The 26,324-nt window shown below is 44.7% G+C and overlaps 1 protein-coding gene across 3 annotated transcripts in view; it reads left to right on the top strand.

Moving 5' to 3' along the window:
• The window catches only part of MYH16 (myosin heavy chain 16), a 1,068,458-nt gene that overhangs the window by 403,230 nt on the left and 638,904 nt on the right, over positions 1 to 26,324 (top strand). For 2 of the 3 annotated variants that reach the window (XM_078654769.1, XM_078654768.1), the window contains 2 exons: positions 17,192 to 17,263; positions 19,269 to 19,417. In XM_078654769.1, coding sequence (XP_078510895.1) covers positions 17,192 to 17,263; positions 19,269 to 19,417 — 221 coding nt within the window. Of the gene's footprint in view, positions 1 to 17,191; positions 17,304 to 19,268; positions 19,418 to 26,324 lie in introns of those variants that run through there. The other variant, XM_078654770.1, reaches the window with a different exon arrangement.

Raw genomic sequence — 26,324 nt, 5'->3', positions numbered from 1 at the left:
GCTTACAGAGTCCATTCTCCCGGGTTGTCAGTAAATAAGCCATATACAATATAGAGGGCCATCGAGTAATTATGCGATGACCATCTCGAAACTGGCTGCAACAATTGATATCATGTTTGGTATCAAACATGTTGGAATCAAACCCCCACACCGTAAACGGTGTTGGAGGTATGTGTCCAAGCACTGGAAGAGCACTCAGTGAGGCTCTCAGTGTTCCTGGTACCAGCCTTCTTGACCAGGATAGCACAAAATGATTGCTGCCGACCAGAGACACAATTCTGCCCTCCTGCTGCTGAGCCAAGCTTGAGCAGGGGAAGGCAGAACAATAGGCATTCTGTTACAGGGAGGTGTGACCACCTCCCAGATAGGATTTATTGTATTGGGATGGGGTGGGTGCTCTTGCATGCACCACTCAGTCTGCATGAGGGGCACATTTGATGTGCATATTGCAGTTCAAACCAGTCCTGAGAGCAGTGTGGGCACCCTGGACATCGCTGGACTTTGTATGGGCCTGACTTCATCTCGCTTTCAGTCTGTTGCATCGTCTGTGCCTGTGCATCATACAGGAACCTTCCAAGGCCAGTGACGCATCAAAGACACTTGAAGGAATCTCCCTTGGAGTGAAAGAGTCACTCCAACTAAGTCGACCGGTCTGCTGATCCCAAGCTCCTCTGGACTCCAAAGGCTCTGCAGAACAGGTGGTGGTTTTCCACAGCTCAAGAGGCCTTCCCTGCACTCTCACCAAGTTTGAGGCCAGTATCCCTCATGCAGGTTGCAATAACCAAACCCCTGTGCACTTTGTCAACTTGCAGTTGCAAAGGCTTGTTGACTTTTATCCAAGAAGATATTTAGGCTCCAAGTATTCCCAGCCTTGAGCACCACCAGTTACCAGAATGTTCAGCCTCACCACATTGTGTGCATCGTGGCCTGCATCTTTTGGTGAGCTGCTTGAGGTCTTCTCACGACTCCAGTTCCTCCGGCCTGTGTTTCCACATGAGGGTCATTGTTGTTTCTTTTGGGCTCCGTTGATTGCTCGGGGCATGCCGTGACACCCCTGCTCTTGGTGAGTCCCCTGGACATTGTTGGTCACAACGTTGCTCCTTCTTCGATTCCTGCATTGGTTGCATTTGCCAAGGCTTATTGGTGCTCCTGCCGGACACCGACCACTCAGCACTCTATATCCTTCATGGGAGAGCTTATGCACGGCTCCTGGTCCTCCTCAGCATTGCCTGGTCCTCACAGCTGCAGAGTCAAGGTCATCGTCCTCCATCCTTGCAACAACCGACATCGGAGGGCATTTGTCTTCCAAGTCTCCTGGTCACTCCAAAGTGGCATGGACCCTGTCCTCTCTGATTGCAGGTACCTCTCATCTAGAATCCACCTTTGGATTCCACCGGACACTTTCTCCTTCTGTAACAGCGGCACTTTCCTGAAGTCCTCCATTGGATTTAATGGCTGTTTCCAACACCACTTCACACTTATGCACCTGGCTTCCCTGGTGTAGGTAACGTGGGTACTAGGGTATCCACGGGTGGGGAGGCTCTCCAACCTTCTGTCTTCCACAGGGTTTCTTTAGGGACCTCTGGGAAGGGTCCTCCATCTTTAAAAATCTAACCGCAACTAACAAGTAGAGTTGTAAGGAGCCCACGGTTGTGTTCCCAAACTGCACACACTCTCCGTGGGGTCCCTGTGTACTCACCTTGGGTGGTTCCTTGGGTCTCCAGCACTTCTACGTCCTCTCGACCCTGTCTTGATCCGAGTTGTGGTTGTTATACAACGTTCTCAGTATATAGTTTGGTCCGCCCCTGGGGCCCACTGTGTATTTCGTGCTGTTTACTGTGTACTACAGAGGATTATATAATAAATACATATTTTTATAAATACTTGGTGTGGTTCTTTTCACGTAATCTATACAATGAGATTGCATTCTGGTCAAACAAGCTGCTTTACACTCCTTCTGGACTAGGCCCGAAGACTGCTCTCCACAGCTACCACTTAGAGAGCTTTCTAAGGTTGTCTGAGACCTCTTAAATCACCATAATGGTTGTCTGGGCTGGTGCAAGGTGCCCACTTACATAAGTGGACATCATATACCAGGTCAGCTTATCACTTTGATGTGCAGCGCTTGGGCTTCAAGCTTGCGTTGTTTTATCAGATAAATCTTTGTGTTGATTAATTGAAAAACCATCAATACTGCTAGGCACATATAAAATAAGCTTAGAGTAAGTACGTTCTACTGAACTTTGGGTTAGGTAAGTCAAGGGTCTAGCACACCCTTTCCCCAACCTCAGAGAGTTTCTTTCCCACTAGGTTATGTAGGTGAAACACCACACCACACTTAGTATATCTTCCAACGGGAATGCCAGTGGCTCTCTGACGACTCGATACAGTGAACCTTTGTTCAATGAACTGAAAGCAATGTGTGCCTCTAGAAAATGAAGACAGGGAAAGGAGCCAACACTCAATGCCTCCTAGAGGTGTTACTGTTAGAGGACCTCAGGAAAACCAGTGGGTCAGATGAACAGGAAAGAGTGGGTAGGGCAGAGACTGAAGATAGGCCAGGTGGGGCCTATCTTTGACCTGGAATTTAACCCTGACCAGGTGGAGCCTGGGGACTCCCACCTGGACAATTCAGACCTATCAGAGGAGACCACAGGTGACTTAGGGGATGCCCCCTTTGATCCTCCTGGGAAGGTGTAGAGTGGACCAAGAAGGTCTTGATCCTACTTTGCAGAAATCAATGGCTCAGGACAGTCAGTAGGGACCTCCATTTCTAAAAGAAGGGGGAACTCTTTGGATAGGGAGTGCCACCGCCCTGAGATTGAAAGCTAGGCTTAGGTGCAGGCAGTTGGCCCTTGACAGAGAGTTCCTAGAAGTCCAGAGAGCTAGGACAAAGTTGGGACTAGAGTCCCATAGTTGCAGCAACAGTGTCCCTAGAGATAAGGAATATTCCTTTGAACATAAGACCCTGAGCAAGATTGTCCCTCCCTACCATGTTGGGGGTGAAATTCACAAATGGATAACTGTTTCAGAGAGGGTCTGTAAAGTTCAGGGGGTCCCTCAAGAGCAGTGGGCAGCTACGTTGTGGCTCTCCTTTGCTGACAAAGTTAGTAAGAAGCTGATAATTAATCAGTTTTGAAGAGTGCTCTCATTGATGGGTTTGGCTTAACTACTGAACAATACAGGATTACGTTCAGAGACACTTATAAAGCACAGCACCAGGACTGGGTAGGCTTTTTGGATAGTGCTATTAAGGCTCTGGAAGGTTGGTTGCTTGGAAGCAAAGTGCATGACAACCAAGGATTGTATATTGTAATTATGAGGGAGCAGATCCTTAATAATTGTTAGAACCAGCTTTTGTATCAGTACCTGGTGGACTCCGATCTGACTTCTCCCCAAGAATTGCAAAAGAAGGCAGATACGTGGGTCAGAACCAGGGTGAAGCAGAAAAACTAGAACAATAGTGGTGACCAGAAGAAGCAAGATACTTCTAAAACTCAAGATAGGGGTGGGGGCCAGGGCAAAGACAAGAAAGAGCCTTCTGAAGGTCCCTAAAAACCTGAATCTGGGTGAGAGTCACAATCTAACACATAATGAAAGTAGAAACCTTGGTGTTACTTTTGTAAGGTGAAAACCCATTGAACAAAGGATGCTGATTGTCCAAAAGCCAAAGAGAACACTCCCACTACACTGCCCCTAAGGCAACTGCTCCCCCTAACACAAATACAAGTGGTGGTACAGGAAATAAGGGATTAGTGGGGTTAACCTTGGGTTCTGAGGTGGGTTCTGACTTAGTCAGAACTCCATTTCAAGCTGTTTTAGTAAGTGATGTGGGCATAAATCTTGCCACCTTACTTGTCAGTCCCAGTAACCTGTGCAAGTACAGACAACAGCCTTTGATTAATGGAAAGGAAGCTATGGCCTACAGGGGCACAGGGACCAGTGTCACAATGGCAACAGAAACACTTTTTTTCTCCTGACCAAATCATAGTTGGGCAAATGTATTAAGTGACCAATGCTCACAATGTCAGGATTGACCATTCCTTGGCAGTTGTTAATTTCAGCTGGGAAGGGGTAACTGGACCTAAAAAGGTTGTGGTATCTTCAGACCTACCTGTAGATTCTTTTTGGGCAATGATTTGGAAACTTCAGCTTAGGCTGACTAAGAGTTCAGGACTCATACAGAAATGTTGGGCATAACTGCACATGTGCTTTCCGTGACCAGGTCAGAAGTCAAACAGCTTTCCACTGAACAGGCCCTGGACCCTGGAACAATGGAGCAGGTTCCTTCCAAGAGAAGGAGCAGGAGGGGCAGAGCTGGGCCTAACGCCAGACTCAGAGTGAGGATAGGTCTCTTTAGAGAGATGATCTGGGGCTCTGTGAAGGAAGTGCCCAGATGAATTTGAGCCTGATCAGGTTGCATTCTTGGGTTAGCAAAACTGCCCCTCTCTTGAACCCCTCAGACAGCAAGCTGCTGCTGAGGCTGCTGGGAATGTCAGTGGGTCTCACAGGATCTACTGGGATGAAGGACATCTTTACTCAGACGGTAGACACCCCAAGGGTGGTGCCACCAAGAGGTTGGGTATACCCCAGAAGTTTAAAGGCTTCCTGCTCACCCTTGCACATGATATTCACGGGAAACATCCTTTACAACAAAACTTTTACAACGCAGTGCTTTTACAACGCAGGTTTTACAACGAAAACCATTACAACGCATTGCGCTGGGGGGCGCTCTAGGATAGGGAATAGATTTAATTTACTATCCAACACCTTCCCTAGTGTCCACGGGGACTGGAGTTGGAATAGTAAATTAAACTATTCACTATCCAGCACCCCAAAGCGCTATGCGTTGTAAAGGTTTGCGTTGTAATACTTGCATTGTAACAGCATGCGTGGTAAAAGCATGCGTTGTAACGCCATGCATCCGATATTCCCCTGGCAGGACACTTAGGGCAAAGTAATACTTGGGACAGGCTTGTCCCTCACTTTCACTGACCCACATGTCTGAGGACACAAAGGAGTTTAGTCACTCCTTTGCCACCTGCCAAGGCAGTGGCAAATCAGGTGGCACCACAAAGGCCCTCTTAATTCCACTTCCAGTGGTTGGAGTTCCCTTTGAGAGGGTTGGGATGGATAGCATTCGTCCCCTGAACCGTCCAACTGCATCTGGGCATAATTATATTCCAGTGATGGTGGACCCAGAAGCCATTCCCCTTTGGACCACTACAGCTCCTGTGGTGGCAAGGGCCCTCTTAGGAATTTTTTTCCAGTGTGGGCTTCCCTAAGGAGATCTTAACTGATAGAGGTACAAACTTCATGTCCAGTTATATCACTGCAATGTGGAAAGAGTGTGGAGTGAATTACAATTCACCACACCCTAACACCCTCAATGCAATGGGTTTGTTGGAAGATGCAACAAAGCCCTAAAGGGTTTAATCATGGGACTCCCAGAAAAGCTTAGGCAAAAATGAAATGTCCTTTTATCCTGCCTTCTCTTTGCCTAAAGAGAGGTCCCTCGCAGCTGCCTTGAAGTCAGGGCACACTCTCCCCATTTCGCCTAGTTCACTTAGTCGAAATTGAGCCAGGTCTAGATGGGACAGTGTGCCATATGCATAATACAGCCCCTGGTATTTTTATGATACATATTGCAGAGCTAGACTGAGAGCTAAAAGCAGCTCTTGTAAGCATTATAATTGCAGTCAGTTATTGCACTCAGTTAGTGCAGCAATAGACCACCCCTTTCCAGAAAGCTTTTGGTCATCAACGTATTCAAAAGCAGAAAAGAAACTGGCAATGAGAACAAGTATGAGAAGAAAGCAGTTCTGGTTTACTTAATTGGACACAATGCCAGCTGCAGCCCGTGCAGGTAAGAGCAGTGGGGCGAGATTTCGGCATCCGTCGAACTCCCAGCTACCCGGCCCCACCACTCTTACCTGAATGGGCTGCGGCTCCATAAAGAGGCTGCATTTTTAAAACATCATATGGGGTTAAAGCATTTGATGCACAGATGTTTGTGGGCCCACCAATTTTCTTGACATCATAATAATAATAATAAACAATTCAGATAGTTAGTGCACATGCTGGAGAGATCTGCGTTTTATCTAGACACAGATTTGACTCATAAAGTAGCATAGAGGTTAATATGCCTGTTCAAACCACATCATGTAAAAAGCAGTCACAGATTTATGTAGATTAAGAAATGTTTACTGCTTTTGACACAGCTATCATTTGTTCATAAACACAGTGAGCAGTGAACTAGCATCGAGGAACTGCATGCACGCTGCAAGGCATAGGTTTAGAACCTTATTGTCTTTCTCATGCTGTCATTATTGTAAGGTTCCTAAAAAGAGCTTCTTTGGGTAGCAAAAAAGTTGTACTAATACTACAGAGTCTGAGAAGAAGTGTGATACAATTTTATTTACATTAGCACTTTCAATCAAATGTTTTTGAATAGTTTGAATAGTTTTGTTTTATAAACTTGCATCGACCATGCATTTGTAAAATATTATACCTACCAGTATGGATGGTATGCGACTTCTACACCTTGTAAGTCATTGTCTTGTGTAACTTTTCCTGTACATTGATTTACACATTTCCATGATATATTATCTTTGTACAGTGTATGTGTGTGGGTGTGTGTGTGTGCGCGTGTGTGTGTGTGTGTGTGCATGTGTGTGTGTGTGCGCGTGTGTGTGTGGGTATGTGTGTGTGTGTCTGTGTGTGTGGACCCTACTTTAGGATGAGTAGAGCTGGTGAAGAAACTTTGAAAAATAGTACGTGGTATTTAAATCAAGAAATATGTAATTAGTCATGCAGAGTCAAAGAAGAAGATAAATTCCCTTCAGTAACCAAATAAAATAATTCTTCAACCCATAATCTCAATTATACCACAAACCATTCATGTCAAGCATACAAAAAACCCATATACTTATATTTGCAATGCCACAAGACAACCACTGACTAATAATGGAATGCCACCTATATTTTAATAAAAAAATGTTGGAACTATTAAAAGTTTGTTCATTATACATAATTCATAAATCTTCATTATAATAAATAAGCCAAGAGGCTTGCAGTGCCACGCTGCGGCACCTTCCTGTAAATCTGCCCCCTAGTACTAAAGTTATCATACCCTTAATTTCTCTGTGAGGTGTCAAGAACAGGCAAATGTGTATGAGAGCGATGACATTTTAGTGATTTGGTGTCTGCACCATTTATATTTGTTAGTTAGTATATTTGTTAGTGCCACAACACACTGCTTTGGCGATGTGATAATACACTGTATCTTCATTGTAGGAGTTCCTAATACTGATGCCGTCGGTCTTAATGCTCCTATTTCCTACCCTCCAAAGAATATTTTCCACTAATTGTGGGGTTTTAAACGTTAGGACAATGCAGTCCCCCGGAAGAGTTTTAATGTCCCTTCCAAGCCAGCTAACTCTTGCCACCATTTTGAACTTCATGAAAAGTGCCTTGGTTAAGCCTGTTTTTACCTCTAACCAATGCAGAGCCTTATTTCTCTGGGAATCCTAGAGTTCATTTTCCTGTGTCATTAGTCTTGGGATGTTAGCCAGGATAACTGTATATGGGGTAGCGGCTGGTGGTAAATCCAAGACGTTTGGATTGACTGGGATTTTCATTCTGGGTAAAGGGATGAATGGATCGTTATTGGTTAACTCTGAAGAGGTTCCATCTTGAATATTAGTGTCATTCCTCTCATTGATTGGTCTGACTTTAGGTTGCTTGGAAGGCTGAGGGTTTTTTGGGGATTCTGCTGGAAAACTTAATGTTTTCCTTGCGTGACACCCATTGCCTTGGATCCCTATGCTATCACTGGTTGATATTGAGAAATTCTCTACATTAATATTATCTTTTCTTCTAGCCCTATTTGATTCTCCTAAGCCCTCTTGATTGTAGGATCTAATACCATAATTACCAGTACTCTTGGTTCCCTGGAAATGTTCAATCACTCTTCGATCCTAGTAACCCTATCAGCCAATCTACTTAGTATATCTCTCAAAAATATATCTAATTCTTCCACTAATGTGGTTAAGTTTCCAAGTTCATTAGATGGAACAATGGATTGAATTTTAGGGTTAGCCCATACCTTTTGTCCTTTATCGACAAGGTTGACGTTTTAACACTTTTGTTCATTTTTTTACGGGGCTTTACAATTGGGGACCTGGTTTCCCTAGGAGTTATCTGATTATCTATGGTGACTGTCTCTGACGATCTTATTATCTCTGGACTACCTGGACGTTTAGATAGGGGTTGTGTATCATACTCCTGATCACTACCTGCTATGTGTTTAGAAACAATTTGAATACACCCATTCTGTGGTTGTATGCCCCCTGAGGATCCACCGGGACAGGCCTGAATATCTGTTAGCTTGTTTTCCTTGACTGACACCCCCAGTTTATCCGAGTTCAGCGGCTCTTCTACAGTAATAATCTCCTTTTCGATGGCCCCCATTGCCCCTATCAGATAATTCAATAATGTTAGACAAGATAAACCCTTGGCCTTTAGAGGTGGCGGTGGCTGAATGGCCTTTCCTTTTCCCATCCTGTCCGGGAGATAAACTTCACACAATCACCAAAAATTGCCTACTGTCAATAGGTGAGGCCTCAAGTCAGTAAAATGTTCGCACTTTTACTGTGCTATTTGTAAGTCCCAGGTAGAAAAACATGAGTATAAACTATATATATATATAAGTTACATTTCAAACTTACAAGTCTTGCCTGTCCCCTCTCATGGAACCATTCAACAGCAGGTTTGGAGCTCCGCTATCTTCGTGCTTTGGTACAGCTATATGCGTCTGTGTAGGTTTTTAGCGGTGCCGTATGTCCACACTCCTCAAGTCACTGCGCGCACCCAAACCAATATTTTTCCCGAGATTCAATTCAGTTGAGCCGAGAGGCCAAGAGGGAGGGCCCAGCCTCCTCCTGTCTCTAACGGGCTAAGACGGACCAGTCTTGGCCCGGTCTTCGCCCGGTGGCATTCCATTATTAGTCACTGAATGACTTGTGACATTGCAAATATAGGTATGTGTGTTTTTTTATATGATTGACACGAATGGTTTGTGGTATATTTGAGATGATTGGTTGAACAATTATTTTATTTGGTTACCAAAGGGAATTTATCTTCTTCTGTGACAAATTACACCCAGCCCCTTTGGTACTTGGGGCTTCTCTCTCTTTATTGGATTAGTCATGCAGATACATATGAGATTCCTACAGCGCATGCACATCTCTCAATTAGAGGGAATGAACAATGTCTAAACCTCCACATCACAGTTTCTCGTAAGCACTTGTGAACTGATAACAAGCTGTGTGACTTTTTCTCTCTATTGTATTGGTATCTCCAGATAGCTGTCATCCAGGATCACAATTGAACAAAAGTAGAGCTGATGTTTCTTTAAATCATGCTTTTGTTTTAAGCTCAGCCGGTTGGAAAAATAAAAAAGCTGCTTTGTTACCTGCAGGTTGACTCACTGAACAGAAACAGACAACATGCAGGTGATGCTGAATATGACCCGGAGCTGTCAAATTACACTGGGACAAATTCAGCTTATTACAGTCAGTCCAGCTTGGATCTCGGTTCTGACCCAATAATACCTGCCAGATTGGGGATCCACCAGGATCTCTGTCATTTCCTGAATTGATGCCATATCATTGTTATGTGCAAGTGTGTAGAAGAGTGTACATCTTTTAGAATCTGGGTTGCACAAGCATCACAGACGAAGAGATGGAAAGATAAGTTCTTAGCACACTTAGTCTTGCTTACAAGTTGAGTCATTATTTATCTCACCTGATAAATAATACCTTAGGGTACATTATTTATCAGGTGTGGTAGATAACAGCCATTATGAGTTTATAGGGAATAAAATGCGGATTTTGGTGATTAACGCACAAAAATCAATATAATACAGTAAATACTGTATGTTTTACCCTGCTAAATTTCAGAAGAATTTACTGCCCAACTTGTACAGAATTAACCGCCCAACTTGTAATCAGGCCCTTAGTGGTTAAAGAGTGTAATTTAATGCCTGTATTACATAGGAATGACATTTGTTGCCATTTGTCTAAGTACCCTTTTCCTTTCTTGTTTCCATGTCATCACTAAGTTGGGTTTCAGTGGTACAACACCCTTTGCCTGGTGTATGCCAGTCCATAGGTTTTTCCCCTACACCAAGGCGAAGTTGGGTAGAGCTGAGAAGTACTCATCATGATCTATCCATACTGTGTCTGTGCTATCCCTACTGTTCTGTGGGAGTTAATAACATCGAGGAATGTTGATGTCTAGGATAGGCACTGGCTGCAACTAAAATGAAGGGAAATGTTCAAGGCCAGTACATCCTTCCCCCAGCATGGTCCAGGAGTGGAGCGTGGGCAGGTTATGCTTGCAGGTATGGCAATCCCTTTGTCATTCTAGCCTCTCCCTGCATTCACTAGCAGTGTTTGCTCATCCCAGTGTAATTGAGAAACCTTTCCATATCTTTGCAATCACTGCTGGGCCATTGCTTATCTTGTAGCATAGCCTCCAGCTTTTTTCAGTTCACTTGAAAGTGCTCGTGGTCCACTAAGCTCTGATGAACTTTTTGCAAGCTACTCATGTCAACCTGCAATGCCATTCACTTTGTCAGTCAGTCCGTCAAAAATAATGTTTATTTAGACCTTGGCCTTTAAACAGCTTAAAACAATGCTAGAGTTGATCATCATAAAACAAGTAAGATCTCCTCATATAATTTAAAGGTCAACATTATCAAAATGAATCTTACTACATATGTATACAAATAAACTTTCATCATGCAATTTGTATAATAGATCGTGCATTCCCTAAAAGTATATATAAAAAACAAATACAACTGGCTAAACATCTTACTGACTTTAAAAAACACCTTTAACGGGCAATTCACTTTGGCAGGATATATCCACTAGCCCTGCACCACCATGACAGAGATTGTGTCACCTGCCTTTTTTATTCTACGGCTCACACACCACAGTTTAGTTTCCTGTAGCACTCTTTTCAAATCAGGGGTGTAATGCAGGCACGTGCAGCTCCAGTTAGCATGGCCGGATGGCCCTCAACCCAGCAATGGGCCACAAACCATCAGTAGGTCCTCATTCAGTCCGAGGCTGAAAGTCTGTGAGCTATGGAAGGTATGGAAGCCTCAGGGGCCCCTCCTGACATTCTGTTGGGAGGTCTCATCGTTTTGATTTCCAATCATGTGCATACATTTCATGCAGATCAGCACTCTGTTTCTCTGCAGTCATGTCCCCATGTACTCTCAGAGTCAATGCATTTCTAACCCTACATCCCTGTCGTTAATACCTTCCCCAATATTCCTTTATCTGTGTCCAGCACCAGTGGTGGCTGGTGACATTTGAAAGTGGTGAGGCGTAAAAGTGCGTGATTAGTGGCCTATGGCGAGGGAGCATAGTGAGCAAACTCAACCTTCATAAGGGGAGTTCATGGGGGTTCTCCCCCTGAGTAATTTTTGAAAAAAAGTGTGGGAAAAGGGTGCATTTTCAGGCAAATTTGAGAAAGCAAGAAGGTTAATAAAGCAATTGTGGAAGTTCAATTAGGACATCAATAGAGAGATTTCTTATGATAATGACGTAGGTAGCTGCTTATTCAATATAACCACAGGCTGTGGTCTGTAAAGGTCTTGTTCTACCTATCATGTCCTCAGGTGCGGAGGTATGAATAGCCTCTGACCCTACCCCCTCCTCCATAGCCAGAGCCCTACTTATGTGTATTTAGGCCCTGCTGTGCAGGTGAAAGAAGAAGGCAGGTCTGTGATTGTATGTCCGGCTGGTTCTGCTGAATGGAGGTGCTGCTTTGACAGCTGGGCCTGGCTGAAAAGAGGAGGGTCACCAGGGCAGCTGAATGGCCTCCTGGCAAAGGAATGGGGTCAGAGACTAGAGGGAATTACAGATAATTAAAGTTACCCCACAGGCCTGTAAACATTCAAAAGGGAGAGATGGCTCCAGAGATAATGGCTATCATTTGCCTAATGTAGCACTTCACGCCAATTTAGGGAAGCCAAGCATTTTACAGGAAGGTTGGACTAATTTTGCCAGCTTGGCGCCCTATTCGTTCAGCCCTATACGTCTTGTACATGGCTGCCAACAGTGCCCGCAATATTGGGGACATTGAGGAGGGTGCTGCAAGTACCAGTATGCACAGCGTTATGGGGACATAATTCACTGAAGGCGCTAGCCATATCATTGATCCGGGTTGCTCTGGCAGCTGTGGTTAGATGTGGCAAAAATATGAGAGCAGTGCCAGGATTGGCTTGAGCAGGCAAACTCACCGCTCATTTGGAGATCGAGGTTGCTGTTTTGATCAACCCCTGGTCTCCTAATGTGCAGGTGGAGAGAGGCCAAAGTGCACATAACAGGCTGGCCAACCCGACAAGCACACTTTGTGCCGTGCACTCGCTGCCAACTGCCTGTGTGCTATATTTCTAAATTAAAGCCCCACCCCCTTCAGCGTCCAACACCAGAGATGAAGGCTGACTGCTGCACGCTCTGAATAAAAATGTAAAATGTTGAAAAGTTTGAATTTCTTTGTACGTTTATTATATTCACATGCAATAGGCAGGCCAGGGGGGAAATTATGAGTAAGGCAATGCCCCAATGGAGGCACCGCCCCTGCCCAGCATCTATGCAACCATTTTCTCCTCTGGTCCAGCATCTGTCCTCCAGGCTCCTACCGCTCCTCCTCACCTTCTCACAGACCCACAGCTCTGGATTGTAATTAGATAGAAGATGACCCACACATCTATCTGGGGCATGGAAAAGTTCCTATGATCCCAAGAAGACCTGCTAGCCTCCTTTGCTAACTTTCAACGTTGAACAGACCTAATGCTTCCTCCCTCTCACAAGCATTTTCCTCAGACTTCTGCTAGCCCAAGGTTGGGAAAATGGCCCAAGTATGAAACTATGTTTTAGAAACTTTTGAAACTAGTATCCCATGTGTGCGGGAACAGAAGTTGCTTACCCAGGGCCCAGGACCACCCAACTACAATGGGAATGAATGCTCTATTCTTTGATATGGTGCATGTTGGGGTGCATTAGCAGCATACCAATTTATCCATACTAATATAATAAAGAGAGAGCCCAAACCTGTGAGGTGGGTAATCTCAGGAACCACAGGACCTATCACAACACCCAATACAGCGTTGGAAAGGGCAGTTGCAGCAGAAGGACATAGGCTATGCAGACGCCCACCATATACATTTAAAAGGTAAAAGAACCGTGCCAGCAAAGTAGTCCCTTGTGGGCGTGTCTGCGTTGTGCTATGGGCGTGTGCTGGGGGCGTGACAAACGCTGGGGGCGTGTGGTACGTTCCGCCCTTAATGCCATGTCTCATATCGTGTGCTAATCCCACCCTGCTCCCTTTAAATACCCCTGCACCCCATAATCATAACCCACCCTTACTCCTTAAAATACCCCAACACCCGTAAACACTAAACCATCTTAACCCTATAAATATACCCTGTACCCCAAAACCGAAACCTATCCCTAAACCCTAAAAATACCCCTGTACCCCAAAACCCAAACCTAGCCCTGAACCCTATAAATACCCCTGTACCTCAAAATCCAAACCTACCCTTGAACCCTTAAAAAAACCCTGTACCCCAAAACCCAAACCTATTCCTGAACCCTAAAAATACCACTGTACCCCAAAACCCAAACCTACCCCTGAACCCTAAAATACCCCGGTACCCCAAAACCCAAATCTAGCCATGAACCCTTAAAATACCCCTGTACCCCAAAACCCAAACCTACCCCTGAACCCTAAAAATACCCCTGTACCCCTAAACCCAAGCATAGCCCTGAACCCTAAAAATAACCCCGTACCCCAAAACCCAAACCTACCCCTGAACCCTAAAATACCCCTGTACCCCAAAACCCAAACCTAGCCCTAAACCCTAAAAATACCCCTGTACCCCAAAACCCAAACCTAGCCCTGAACCCTTAAGATACCCCTGTACCCCAAAATCCAAACCTACCCCTGAACCCTAAAAATACCCCTATACCCCAAAACCCAAACCTAGCCCTGAACCCTAAAAATACCCCTGTACCCCAAAACCCATACCTATCCCTTAACCCTTAAAACTACTCCTGTACCCCATAACCCAAAACTATATCTGAACCCTTAAAATACCCAAACACCCCAAAACATATACCTCAGTACCCCAAAACATATACCCCTATACCCATACTTACCTTATCCAAACATAAAAAAAAACATGCTTTAACCATTCATGCATTTACAACGAATTTCGTTGTAAATGTATGCGTGGTAAAAGCAAATAAAATGTAATGCCATGCGTTATAATGGCATTGCGGAGTCATGGTACTTTCGTAATGAAAGTATGTGGAGTGTTGGTATGCGGAATAATGGGTGTTTACCCTCCCCCGGTAAGTACATTGGTGGCACGGCGGCCCACATCTCAAGCAACATACTCATATTTTTTCACCACCCATTTGAAAAATGCACAGGTCTCTCTCATTGATGGCCAGCACCGACATACACTTTTAGACACACCTCCCGCCACAAGTTCTAGAATTGCGAACTTTAGAGCTGGGGAGCTACGTTCGAATCTCGGCATCAGCTCATCATCCAGTGATTCCAGGCAAATCGCTTTGTCTCACTGTGCCTACCACAAATGAATGTGTTCTTCTGTAATGTAAATTGTGCTCATGCCATATTGTCGAGTTCGCGCTATATAATATTGCAAGGAAAAATAAAGTAGGGAAACTCGAGTTCACACACTACTGAACGCGCACTCTTAAGCGCATCAGCAGTGCACTGTGAATCGGAGCGTTTCACAGGCCTGTCACAGATAAGAAATGCTATCTAAACGAAATCCTACAAAACAATATACTACTGGCCGGCAGCAATTCATACCCGGAAAACGTCGGGACGGGCTGCTAGTTGTTAATAAAAGCAAACAATGCATTTTGCAACAGCCACTAAAGGGAGCCTAACAAGCTCCACTGACACCCACCACCCACCGAGGCAGGGCCCACTCACACTTACTGCATGTTGTAGTTCATACAGGGTATCAATGATACCTCCATTGCAATGCATGGATGCTCTATAATCATGATTGGTGACATGAGGATGTTGGAATGTACGAGCACCAAAGCACTTTAATGCTAATAAAAAGACTAACTGCCTTTTACAGCTGCTTGTGAGGAGAGCCTACAAAGGCACCACTGAGCCAACCACTGCAGCAGGCTCTTGCCACACTCCTGCCTAATGCAGTGCTTACACAATATCAGTGGGTCTGCCAGCCACTGCAAACAGGGAGGCTTCACCATCCATGCACCACAGTCAAAGCACTGCTTAAGGGACCGCACAACCAATAAAATGGCCGAAGTAAAACTCCATACTTCATCAGGGCCGGGCTGGGAACCGAAACCGGCCCTGGCAAAGTGCTCGGCCGGCCCCCCCTACCCCCCGGGGGGGGTTGGGGGGTGCAACCGCGCTCTTTGCTAGGGCCGGTTCTCGGCCGATTTTGTTACAGTGCCGTTTTTGCAGCTATGCTGCAAAAAACGACCCTGTAACAAAGCCGGCCCCCTGGGGCCCAAAACCGGCCCCCACCCTCGCGGCCGACCGGGGGATTGCCCGGTGCCTGCAACGGCCAGTCCGGGCCTGTACTTCATGCATGACAATTCATGGAGCCAGCAATGGATGAGAGGCTGAGCTTTCTGCTCATGTTTTCTCTGTAGGTACATTAGATGTGGAACGAAAACTGAGGCTGTCTCTAAATTATACGTAAAATCGTCAAACTATTGCTTGGACATAGTGGGCCTCATTTATGAAAAGTGACTCATCGCTGCGAGAAAACAACGATGCGTCACTTTTCACTTCGCACTCCTTGCGACACCAATGATGCGTCATATTTAATGTATGGCGCATCATGTCGCAAGGAGTTACAGATACGTCAGGATTTCTGACGTATCTGTAAGCGCAAAAGTGACGCATTGCTGGAGTGTGTCACAAAAGTGATGCAACTCCAGCAATGCTCCCTTTCACATGGGGCAAGCCCCATATGAAAGAACCTGCGTCAGTCTTACGCCTGCTGTGAGGCAGACGTAAGATTTTGACGCAACTGCGTCCTAAAAGTGACCTAGTGAAATCACATAGATTTCACTGCGTCACTTCTACGACCCTTCCTTGCGTCAATACGCCCCCCTTGCATACATTATACCTGGCGCAGGTATAATGTGGCGCAGGGGTTTACAAAGTGACGCATCTACCTAGATGCGTCACTTTGTAAATATGGTGCAACAAGGCACATTATTTATGCTGCTGGTGCGTCACAAAAAGTGACGCACCGGCGGCGTAAAAGTGAGGCCCAGTGATTCATCTGAACAGATATAATCAAGTGCAGCTTCAGGGAAACCTGAGTATTACATGCATTCTATATGTGGGGTTATGCCGTTACCAGTACTGAAGCCAGAAAGGCTGCAAAAGGGTACCGGTTCCGTGGGTCACCACTGGTTCTCCTGGGAACTTGTCGAAATTAGTATAGTGCTAAAATAAAAAATGAATGTTTATGTTAGAAGTATGAAAAAGGTAAAGTGTAGCCCATAATTCTAGCTTTCTCTGTTATACCGACTTGTATTTCTGTGAACTGTAGCTAAGATGATTTTGCCGTAGAGCCCTATAATTAAAAGAAAAACATTAAGTGAAAAACACTCGTATATTACATTCAGCGTTTTAATAGTAGGGCACATTATATTTTTCTAGGTAAAGATCAAAGCAGAATATTATATGGCACTGATGCCTTTGGCAAATAAAAAAGCAGCTGTTTCCAAATATGCGCCGCTGTAGGTCCTTTGTAGGTAGAATCCAGCTGTTGCAGACATTCCTGGACATGTATGGGGCCCTCTAAACCATTTACATCACACTTGAGAAAGTTCCACGAGCGAGAGGCAGGGCATTCCACTTATTTCTCTCCACGAAAGAGAACTGATGATTTCTAGTAAAAGTCCCCGTCATCAAAGAAACCTAAGAGAATGTTGTTTTAGTCTGAAAAGAAGGCAGTCACACTAAGGACGTGAACAGAAACATCTATTTTGGACAATCGTCTATATAAAAATATACATATTATTTTTAACGTTTCATACTGCAGGTGTGCTTAGTAAATATCTGTTTCTACTTCTAGAACACGTTCCAGGACGAAAATCCCATGCAACGGCCCTCGGACATCTCCATTCCACAGACAAAGCCAGACCATGTACGTGTCAAAGACAAATACAACTCTGCTGTGACTTACTGTATGTTTCTCCTATTTATAATTTATAAAAGTTAGTTTTGCAAAAAATGCATGATTAATTGTGTTGAATGTTCTTTTGAAGATAAATTGATGCTTTCCCTGAATTAAGTAGTTAAGAGTGGAGGCACACTTCGCATTGAATATTGATTTGGTAACAAGGTAAGGAAAAAAGGCAACGCGATTTGCAAAAGATCACGCAACTGGGTGTCCTATGTCCAAATGTGCAATAGCTGGCAGGCTAACTTGGGACCAGTCACAAAATGCAGTGCAGGACCCACAAAAGCTGCACTGTGTTGTGTGAGGAAAGAGAAAGACAGCGCCATATTTACAGAGATATGGCATTCTCCTACCCTCTCCCTAGTGCCGGCTGAAAATCAGGCTGCTGAGCGCCACGCACATATCATTGCACCATAGTTCAATGATATCTGCATGAGTCTAGCATAGGTTTTGTACTGGAAGGGTTCCATTCAGTAAAAAATACTATGCTTAGAATAAATGTAAGACATTCGATGTGTGCTGTACAGTACGGCACACATGCAAAGTGGGAAGCGTTAGGAGGAATAAAAAAACATTTCTTTTTTTAATGCCTGCTTCAAAGCAGAGTTATTTTTTGGTGCAAAATCCTGTCTACTGTAGTAAGTAGATTGTGTTTCTCATCAGGAAACATGTCTGGTTGCATGGGAACATCCATGTCCCACTCAAGGAACACCCCATTAATGCAGAGTGAAGCAAAGCAGCGCTCCATACTGCTTTGCATTACTTTCAAGCAATTTTAAAACGCAACACAAGGTTTGCGCTGGAAAGTAAATGATGCAAACTCAATGCAAAATGTCTGTAAATCTGGTCCTTGGTGTATTAAATGATGTTTTTCTCAAACGTGGTGACTGGGTGGTCACAGATCCAGTCCTAGCAAAGTAAAATCTGCCTCCCATCCACACAATGTTGGTAAATTGAGTACTAAATAGAAAGTGGGTAATGCAGCATTTGTATCAGCAAAAGGAGATCATGAAAAGCTACACGAAAACAAGATATCTAAGAACAACACCAGATGTCTTCCTATTGTGATGTGAAAACAAAACGGCTCAATATATGCGTCTTTACACTAATCACCCCATCCCTCCTCCACCTCCATATTCCCAGCAGTAACCCAATTGCTTGTCTGGGGATACTATCAATCCCACATATGCTGACAGTAAGTGTTCTTTACTGAACAATGAAACATTTGAAAGATTCATGTAAGTAAAGAAGAGAGTGCTTAACACTGTTAGCGCTATGAAGTTATAATATTGTCATAATGCTCTTTACAAATGCCCATAACATCATGGTTATTGGAAAGAAACTTTTCTCCTCACTTATAGCCATTTACTATCATTGTTCACTTATTAACCGCATGCGTGCGGCGGCTATTTTTGCGCTACGCGTCTTTTTTCAAAAAGCCGCATTACATGGCGAGCTGAGCTCGTCATCAGTGTGCGAGTGGCACGGCTCGTGACGAGCTCAGCTCGTCATGAGCGCCGAAGGGGTTAATAAAGGCACACATACATCAATGAACGTGTGCAACTGATATCGTTTTCCTTGTGTATAGTCTTGAAATGTCAACATATTCCATTGTCTTACTTCATTAAACGTCCATCTGCCAGTTTTCTATCAGGTAGGGTACTTACCAGTGTTTCTATGTGCAGCGTACTCACACGTTTGTAGTTGAAAAACGTTGGACAATATACAAAATAAATAGATATGTTACTGTTAAAAGGGCAACAAAAATATCCCAGCAGGTACAACAGACTGTAGAAGGCATGTCAGTTGAGCAGTTGTAAAGTACACAGTGCGTAGGTGAACATCAACCCTTCACAGATTAGTAACTTTTTTTGCATGTGGAGACCTATTTTTTCAGATGCAATGAAATATGATGTATAACGTGTCCTATTCAGATTGAGTAAGGTGCATGTTGTCTTATCATTCCCAGCTACATTGCAACCCAGAACAGGAAAATAGTATTTGCATAATTGTGAAGGAACCAGAAACCGAGCAATCAACAAAAGGCATGAATATGAATTGTATTAACTACAATGGCATTGAAGAACCGAAGATGGGATTGGAAGACGTTATTAAAACGTAGGTAATTTTCTCATAACGAATATTACATATTGAATGGTATAACCGTTTAAAGGCTAGTAATACAAGTTATATGATATTTGGATTTCTTTCATGTCACTTGGCAAAGATCGTCAATTGTGTTAAAAATCATGTTAACATTTACAATTATTTCCCATACTGACTGAATGTGCTTACTAGAATTCAGTACGTATAAAATGAATGTATTTATTTCTGGTGCTGATTTGAAAGCATGGACAATTAAATTGTTTTCCTCACCATCTCTCTGACCCCTTCACAAATGTTCCCAGATCAATTTTTGATGTACTAATAACAACTGTATTTTTAAGGGCTTGTGACCTCACTCAAGGATGCAGAGTCACCACTGCCAACACTGTAGTATATACAAAAAATGAGGGGGACTGAGCTGGGCACCGATGAGCATGGTGATCCATCCGTGATGCTCTTGAGGAACGGAAGGCTGCAAGCCCTTTTTCGGGACCCCAGAGTTGACGTCTCTACACTCTGAGATGGGACTGGGTAGGCTGCTACCATGAGGCACCTTTCAAAGACACCTTTTGACCACTGATGAGCTCCCGCAAAGGACTATAATGGTCCAGCTGCCCACTTGCGCAGAACGCTTGCTTCTCTGCCAGAATAAAGTGACCTCTGCCTGGAAAGCAAGACTCTGACATATGGTGCCAAGGAAGCCAGGTGGTGAGTGGACAACCACAAGCCCCAATTTCTCCCCCTTGTGACCTGTACCATCTCTACAAGCCACTACCCTTTCCCCTCACACCACCGAAGAGAGTATCCCTGAGTGTTTGCTGACGAGTGATCCATCCCTGTTTCTGGTCACCTGGAGGCCGGATGCTGACTAGGTCACACCAGACAGGAATCACCAATGCTTCTTTTTGAAGTAAGTGAGCTATATGCCTACTGCCATTTAGGAAAGACATAGACAGACCGCTCAGCTCAGTGAGCCCTAGTTTGTGTCATCTTCTATTGCCCCTCTGTGTCTCTGCTTCTTTACCCTATTGTTTTGATTCTGACACTACCAACGTATGCTCTCCCGTACCTCGCATCCTGCCTAGCATGGCTGCTGCCGGCATTGGTACATGGCTTTGGGATTTGCGCATTACTGCCCTTCGGACTTTCTGTTGGGCATCCCTTTCAATATTTGCATGTGTCTGGGGCCCCCTGACTCTATCCTGCAGTGATCTACATTGCATCCTCTACATCCACACAGTTTCCCTACCCTCTTCCCCGGTCCATGTGGAAAACGAAGCACTTGTGGCAGCTCACGTTTGCAGAGGCTGTCTCCAACCATCAACCCATAACACCACCACCACCCACCATGACTACGAGCATGGACATTGTGGACTCAGCCTTGGTGATGATCCTGAAGGAATGTACAGAAATAAAAGGATCCATTTCTGGGGTCAACAAGGCAATTGCCTTGATGGCCACAGAATTCTACACGCTCCGGGGAGACGTTACCAACTTCCATTCCCGACTTACAACCATGGAGGTGCGACTTTCAGATGTGAAATCACACCTGGACAGTCAACCGGACTGGGAACGAGAAGTGTGGCAGCTGTGCCAGAAGACCATTGATATAAAGGACCACAGGAATAATACCCACATTTTGGGGGTACCGAACAAGCGGAAGGGGAGGACATGATGGCTTTCTCTGCTCTCATCCCTACTCTGCTACACACCACCTTCACACCAGCCCTGGATGAATTTCAACAAGCGCACCAGGTGCGCAAACATGGAGATGTTTGCTCTAGCCATCCAAGCCACATCTTAGCGTGTTGTATACTCCAGCAACAGGCACAACAGATCCTTCTCAAAGTGAAGAAACATGACCTATACCTTTATAACAAGAGCCAGATCCTGTTTTTTTTGTTGCAGACATCTCAGGGCCTACCTGCTAAACAAAAGCAATGTCTAGCCCTATGCCCCAGGCTACAGAAAAAAGGCATTAAATATAGCCTCCTTGAGCCTGCTTCAAGGCCACACAATGTAATATCAGGACACAGGGTCTCTAGAATCCTTTTTTGGACAACTTTGGCATTGCTGATATGGATATGGCGTAGGGGCATCCCACCACTTCACCGGCCACGTCTGAGCAGCAGCTCTCGGTGAATCCACAGACCAAGAGGAATGCTGTCGTTTGGAATCGATGATGCAAAAGTCGCCAAAGACTGGTAAACCATGCTCCGCTGCAAAACGAAACAAATTGGGATCCCTGCATTAGGAGTGACTGAGACTGTTCTCCAGACGCAGTTTGCTGATGCTGATATTATGTTCACCTGTTGGTTCCTGATTAATAATAATTGTGAAGTATTTGCATGTTTCCTCCTATTTAGTTTGCTGTTTGCACCCCCTCCACCCCCTCATCAGCTTTCCATTCAGAGACCGCTACAATGGTAGGACTGCCTACCCTCGTCTTACACTGCCTCCCCATGGATTTATTACCTCAGCACCCTGCTTGTCTCTCGTGCTATCTGGGCGAGGCCCTCCTGTCCCCCCCCCGCTTCCCTCCCAGAGGTACAGGTTACACCAGCTACAATGTGCAGAGTGTGTCTACTGTAGTTCCTTACCGTTTGTTCTCTCTTCTCTTTGAGACACCTTATCTTCTCACACCACTATATGTCATCCCATCCCACTCACCCACTGATGGTCACCTCTCTTAATGTCCACGGGCTAACAAACTTCATTAAGATGAAGAAAATACTTGCACTTTTAGGCCATAAGAAGTCCAACATTGCCCTTCTACAGGAGACAATCCTCATCCCCAGAGCAAGTGGTACATTTAAAAGAGACTGGGTAAGTCACATTAGATATGGTAGCACGACCCGTCCTCCACCTGCACTACCTGAGGCCTGTGCACCATGAGGAATTGCAGAGTTGCTATGTCATTGCACAAAAATATCCCCTACAGCCTTCTAGAAACATGGTCCAATATAGAGGAGAGATAATCTTTCACTAAACTTAAGATTCAAGGTACACACATTATCGTGGGCTCTGCATACGTGGCCATGGGCGACAAGTCAGACTTCTTCTCCAAAGACACTAGATTGTTTACATCCTTTGGCACCACGAAACAGGAATGTCACGAGTGACCCAATCCTAGATATATCAGGTCAACCTGATCTGTACCACAACAGAGTTCTGAGCGCCTTACAGGATGTCATTCATAACCACACACATCAGAAGCCATGGAGACTCCTACTCCTATAAGACGGAAACTCCACACTCACTTCCTGCTCTCACCAGATCAGGACCATTATTGACTAATTCCTGCTCTCATCCACTTTCCTACAACAACTGACTGACTCCTCTATTAGCCCGTGCGGAGTGTCCAACCCTGACCTAGTACACATTTGCCTAGACCTCGATTTATGGCAACCCTCGAGGGATGCCAGACAGTTGAACCTTTCCCACTTCAAAGACCCACAGGCCAAACAATGGATCTGCTCGCACATTGATCGTTTCCTGTGAATAATAAAGACTTGGTCCCTTCGACCCAAACACTTTGTGGATCTGAGAAGGCTACTTTGAGAAGGTGGCTGATGAGAGATTCTGCCCTGCTAACGCGCAGCGCACCCAGGTGTAGCCGTACCTAGAGAGCAGAATCAAAACACTGACCGTTGCCTATTTCCAGTCGTCCTACAGAGACTCTCTGAGATATCTGAATTCCACCAGGTTTGCCTTCAACACATTTTACACGACAGAAGCAGAAAACTGTCTCTTCAGTCTCCAGTAATGACATTACGAGAGAGGGGAATGGGTGGGCCGACTGTTAACTTCCCTACTCAAACAGCTGGAATCATCTCGATTAATCTCAGCCCTGAGTAGTTCAGATATTCAACTGCTCAATGCTCCCTCCGGACATATCTGTGGAATTCCAATGCGACTACGAAACCCTCTACACCTCAGACTCTTTTTACAGAGCTGCTTGATGAAAATGCATTATTTATAGATTTGTGACTGCCTAAACTAATGTACGATCCATACCGGGAGTTGGAAGGTAAAAATACTGTGGAGGAAGTTGTCGGAAGACCGTCCTCGTCGCCAATTTATGTTGTAGCCATTAATATTAGCCGGAGGCACCTTGGAGTTTCACATAAGTTTATTTGGCATAGCACAACACCAGCGCGCCCGTTCACTTACGCCAGCGAAGCCTCACTGACGGAGAACCGGCCCGCTCACTTTAGAACATTCGGACCTCGGGACATTCCACTGTGGCGCAGGGGTGCGACCACAGTGAAGTCACAACAACGACATGTCCACTTGCAAGGTGCCCGGGGAAGATGGCGTTTTGGTCGCGGTGACCAGAGCACTGACTGTTCACATCCTAGTTTTAGTATTTAGTGAAGCATTGGGCAGAGGCCATCTTAACTATTACGTTCTCAGAGCCCAGATAACTGTTATTCCTAAACTGGGAAAAGTCCTTCTCGAATGCTGTAGGTATAGACAAATATCACTAGCAAAAGTTCTAGCAAACCATTTGAAAAAGTAATTACACCTCTGATTCGTCTTTCTCAAGTGGCTCTGTGCCAGGACGCTTCTCTTCTAACCATCTCCATACACTCTCCCACATAATTTGGCTGGGGTAACATGATCTTGAGGACTGGGGTATCCCCGAAAGCCGGGAAAGTCTTCAATCAGGAGGAATGAGGTTATCTCTTCCAAAGGATGACATATGCATGGTGGTTGGGCTCAATCTCCTTACCTTACCTAATGCATGGCAGGACCAGGTGGCTTATTCGAATAGTCAGGTCTTTAGGGCAATTAAGAATTCCATAAGTGAAGTGATGGTCCGGACATGAATGGGGTGGCCGTTCCGGTCTTTACTGCAAAGTGGGATAAGGAGCATCCTCCACTTCTGCTTCAGTAGATGCAGAGAGTTTGGGCAAGTGAAAGGAAGGCGTAGCATAGTAGTCTTCTAGTGGGCTGGTGAATGTTCAGGCGGTGGTTAATGTAGGTGGGCCCTTGGTTGTGTAAAGCCTTATGTGCGTGGGTCAGCAGCTTGAATTGCCATCTCTTCTGTATGGAGAGCCAGATGAGTTGCCTGGTGTTTGGGTGTGATGTGGGTTCCTCAGGAAAGGCCAAGGATGAATCTGGCTGCGGCGTTCTGCATGGTCTGAAGTCTCTGTAGGAGGTGTATGGCGATTACTACATAAAGGGCATTGGCGAATGTCCAGTCAGGCACACGAGGGCCTGTGCCACAGTACTCTCGTGTGTAGGGGTAGCCATTTGAAGATCTTACGTAGCAAGTTCAGAATGAGGTAGCAGGTGGAGGAGACTGCAATGATCTGTGATTTCATGGTGAGATTGTAGTCAAAGATGATCCCGAGGATTCTGCTGTGGTCCGAGGCAGTGGGTGTGGATCCTAGGTCTGATGGCCACCAGGAGTCGTTCCATGTGTTGCTGCTGTTGCTGAAGATCAGTACTTCCGTCTTGTCTGTTTTCAGCTGCAGCCAGTTGTTTTTCATTCAGTTGAAATGCAGCAGCATTGCCTACAGGAGTGCTACTCTGTGCATTCTTGAGAGTAGACCACAGCTCTTCCCTGTAAAACACAACTGCATGCATTTCCATGTTTTAAAAAGTGATGAAGACCCCAGGGATATCAATTTGAACTCTGCCACTCTTTAAATGTACTTTCAGATACTTCAGTGTACTTGATAGCAGGCGCTTTACAAAACTAGAATCCAGTAACAACTTCCTCGCCCTACAACTACAGGCAATGCATTTTAAAAATGTATGGTTTAATTGATGCTGAGGTCCAACCGTAGGAACACCAACAGGAATATCAAACTTGACTCAAGATCCACTTACTGCCAACCTATACTTACAGGAAGCCACCACAAGCAAATATCACCTTCCCTTATGTTCATGAGGTCTGGCCAGCAACTTCAAAGACCATGGCCCAAAGCATAGAGTATACCTATGAGCCTATGTTTAGCAACAGGGACATGAATAAAACATGCAAATTGTGATAAGTGAATTTGATGTTCATCCCACAATAAAAGAAATTATGGTGGTGATCTTTTTTGTAATCCTCTGGAGGCTCCTCAGAACGGTGACAAGAAAGAGGATACTGACTATTATCTATCAGCATGTGTGTTGAAAATATGATTATTCTTTTTCGCAAAAAAACAACTTCTTTGAGCTTGATATTTTTGTTTGAGGATCCTGTGAACTTAGTAAAACAATTATATTGGGAAAGATCTGGACTACTAAAGTGCAAACATATTCAACTTCTAGCATAATATTGTGTTCCTTGATGCTATAAAACTACAGATGGTAACAGACTTTATGGAAAATGTAAACATTTGCTTGCATTCAATGCCAAACATAGTCTCACTTTGTTATTACATGAAAGGGCAGTCCTGTTCTAATATCACGTTCCGCACATGGATCTCGGTTTATCTTTAAGAAGCCATTTGGGATTCATTTTATTGCAAAATATTTAGTCATCAGAATTCATTCATGCAGTGGGTGGCATATGGAATCGTTTACTGCACAATGAAGCAGTCTTTCAGTCAGCATATCTGAAGGATATTACAAATGTGCTGCAGGTGGAGAGAGTGCAGTTGAGCAGCCCTTTCCAAATCCCTGGCCACTTGTAAATCTGAGGTACTGCACCAGCTCAATGAGTCCCGTGAAGTTTTCAACAGGACCCTTTGACAAATTCATTCCAGCTTCATAGAGTTTCCATTCCCAAGGACTAGAGATAACATAGGGAAAGGTATGACTCGTGTTTTGAATAGGAAGAATGCTTCTTTCTAAATTAAGTAGGCTATTTGTTTTTCATTTGCAGTTTTCTATAGCGCCTGTAGCATTTTGGTGCATTCTCAGGGCTACAGGTAATGGTAAATCTGGCAATGCATCACAATCTATGGGTGTTGCATGG

Source organism: Lissotriton helveticus, chromosome 7 (assembly GCF_964261635.1).
Source record: "Lissotriton helveticus chromosome 7, aLisHel1.1, whole genome shotgun sequence".
NCBI classification, from domain to species: Eukaryota; Metazoa; Chordata; class Amphibia; order Caudata; family Salamandridae; genus Lissotriton; species Lissotriton helveticus.
The sequence above is the reverse complement of the archived record's forward strand: the minus strand, read 5'-3'. Positions and strand labels throughout refer to the sequence as shown.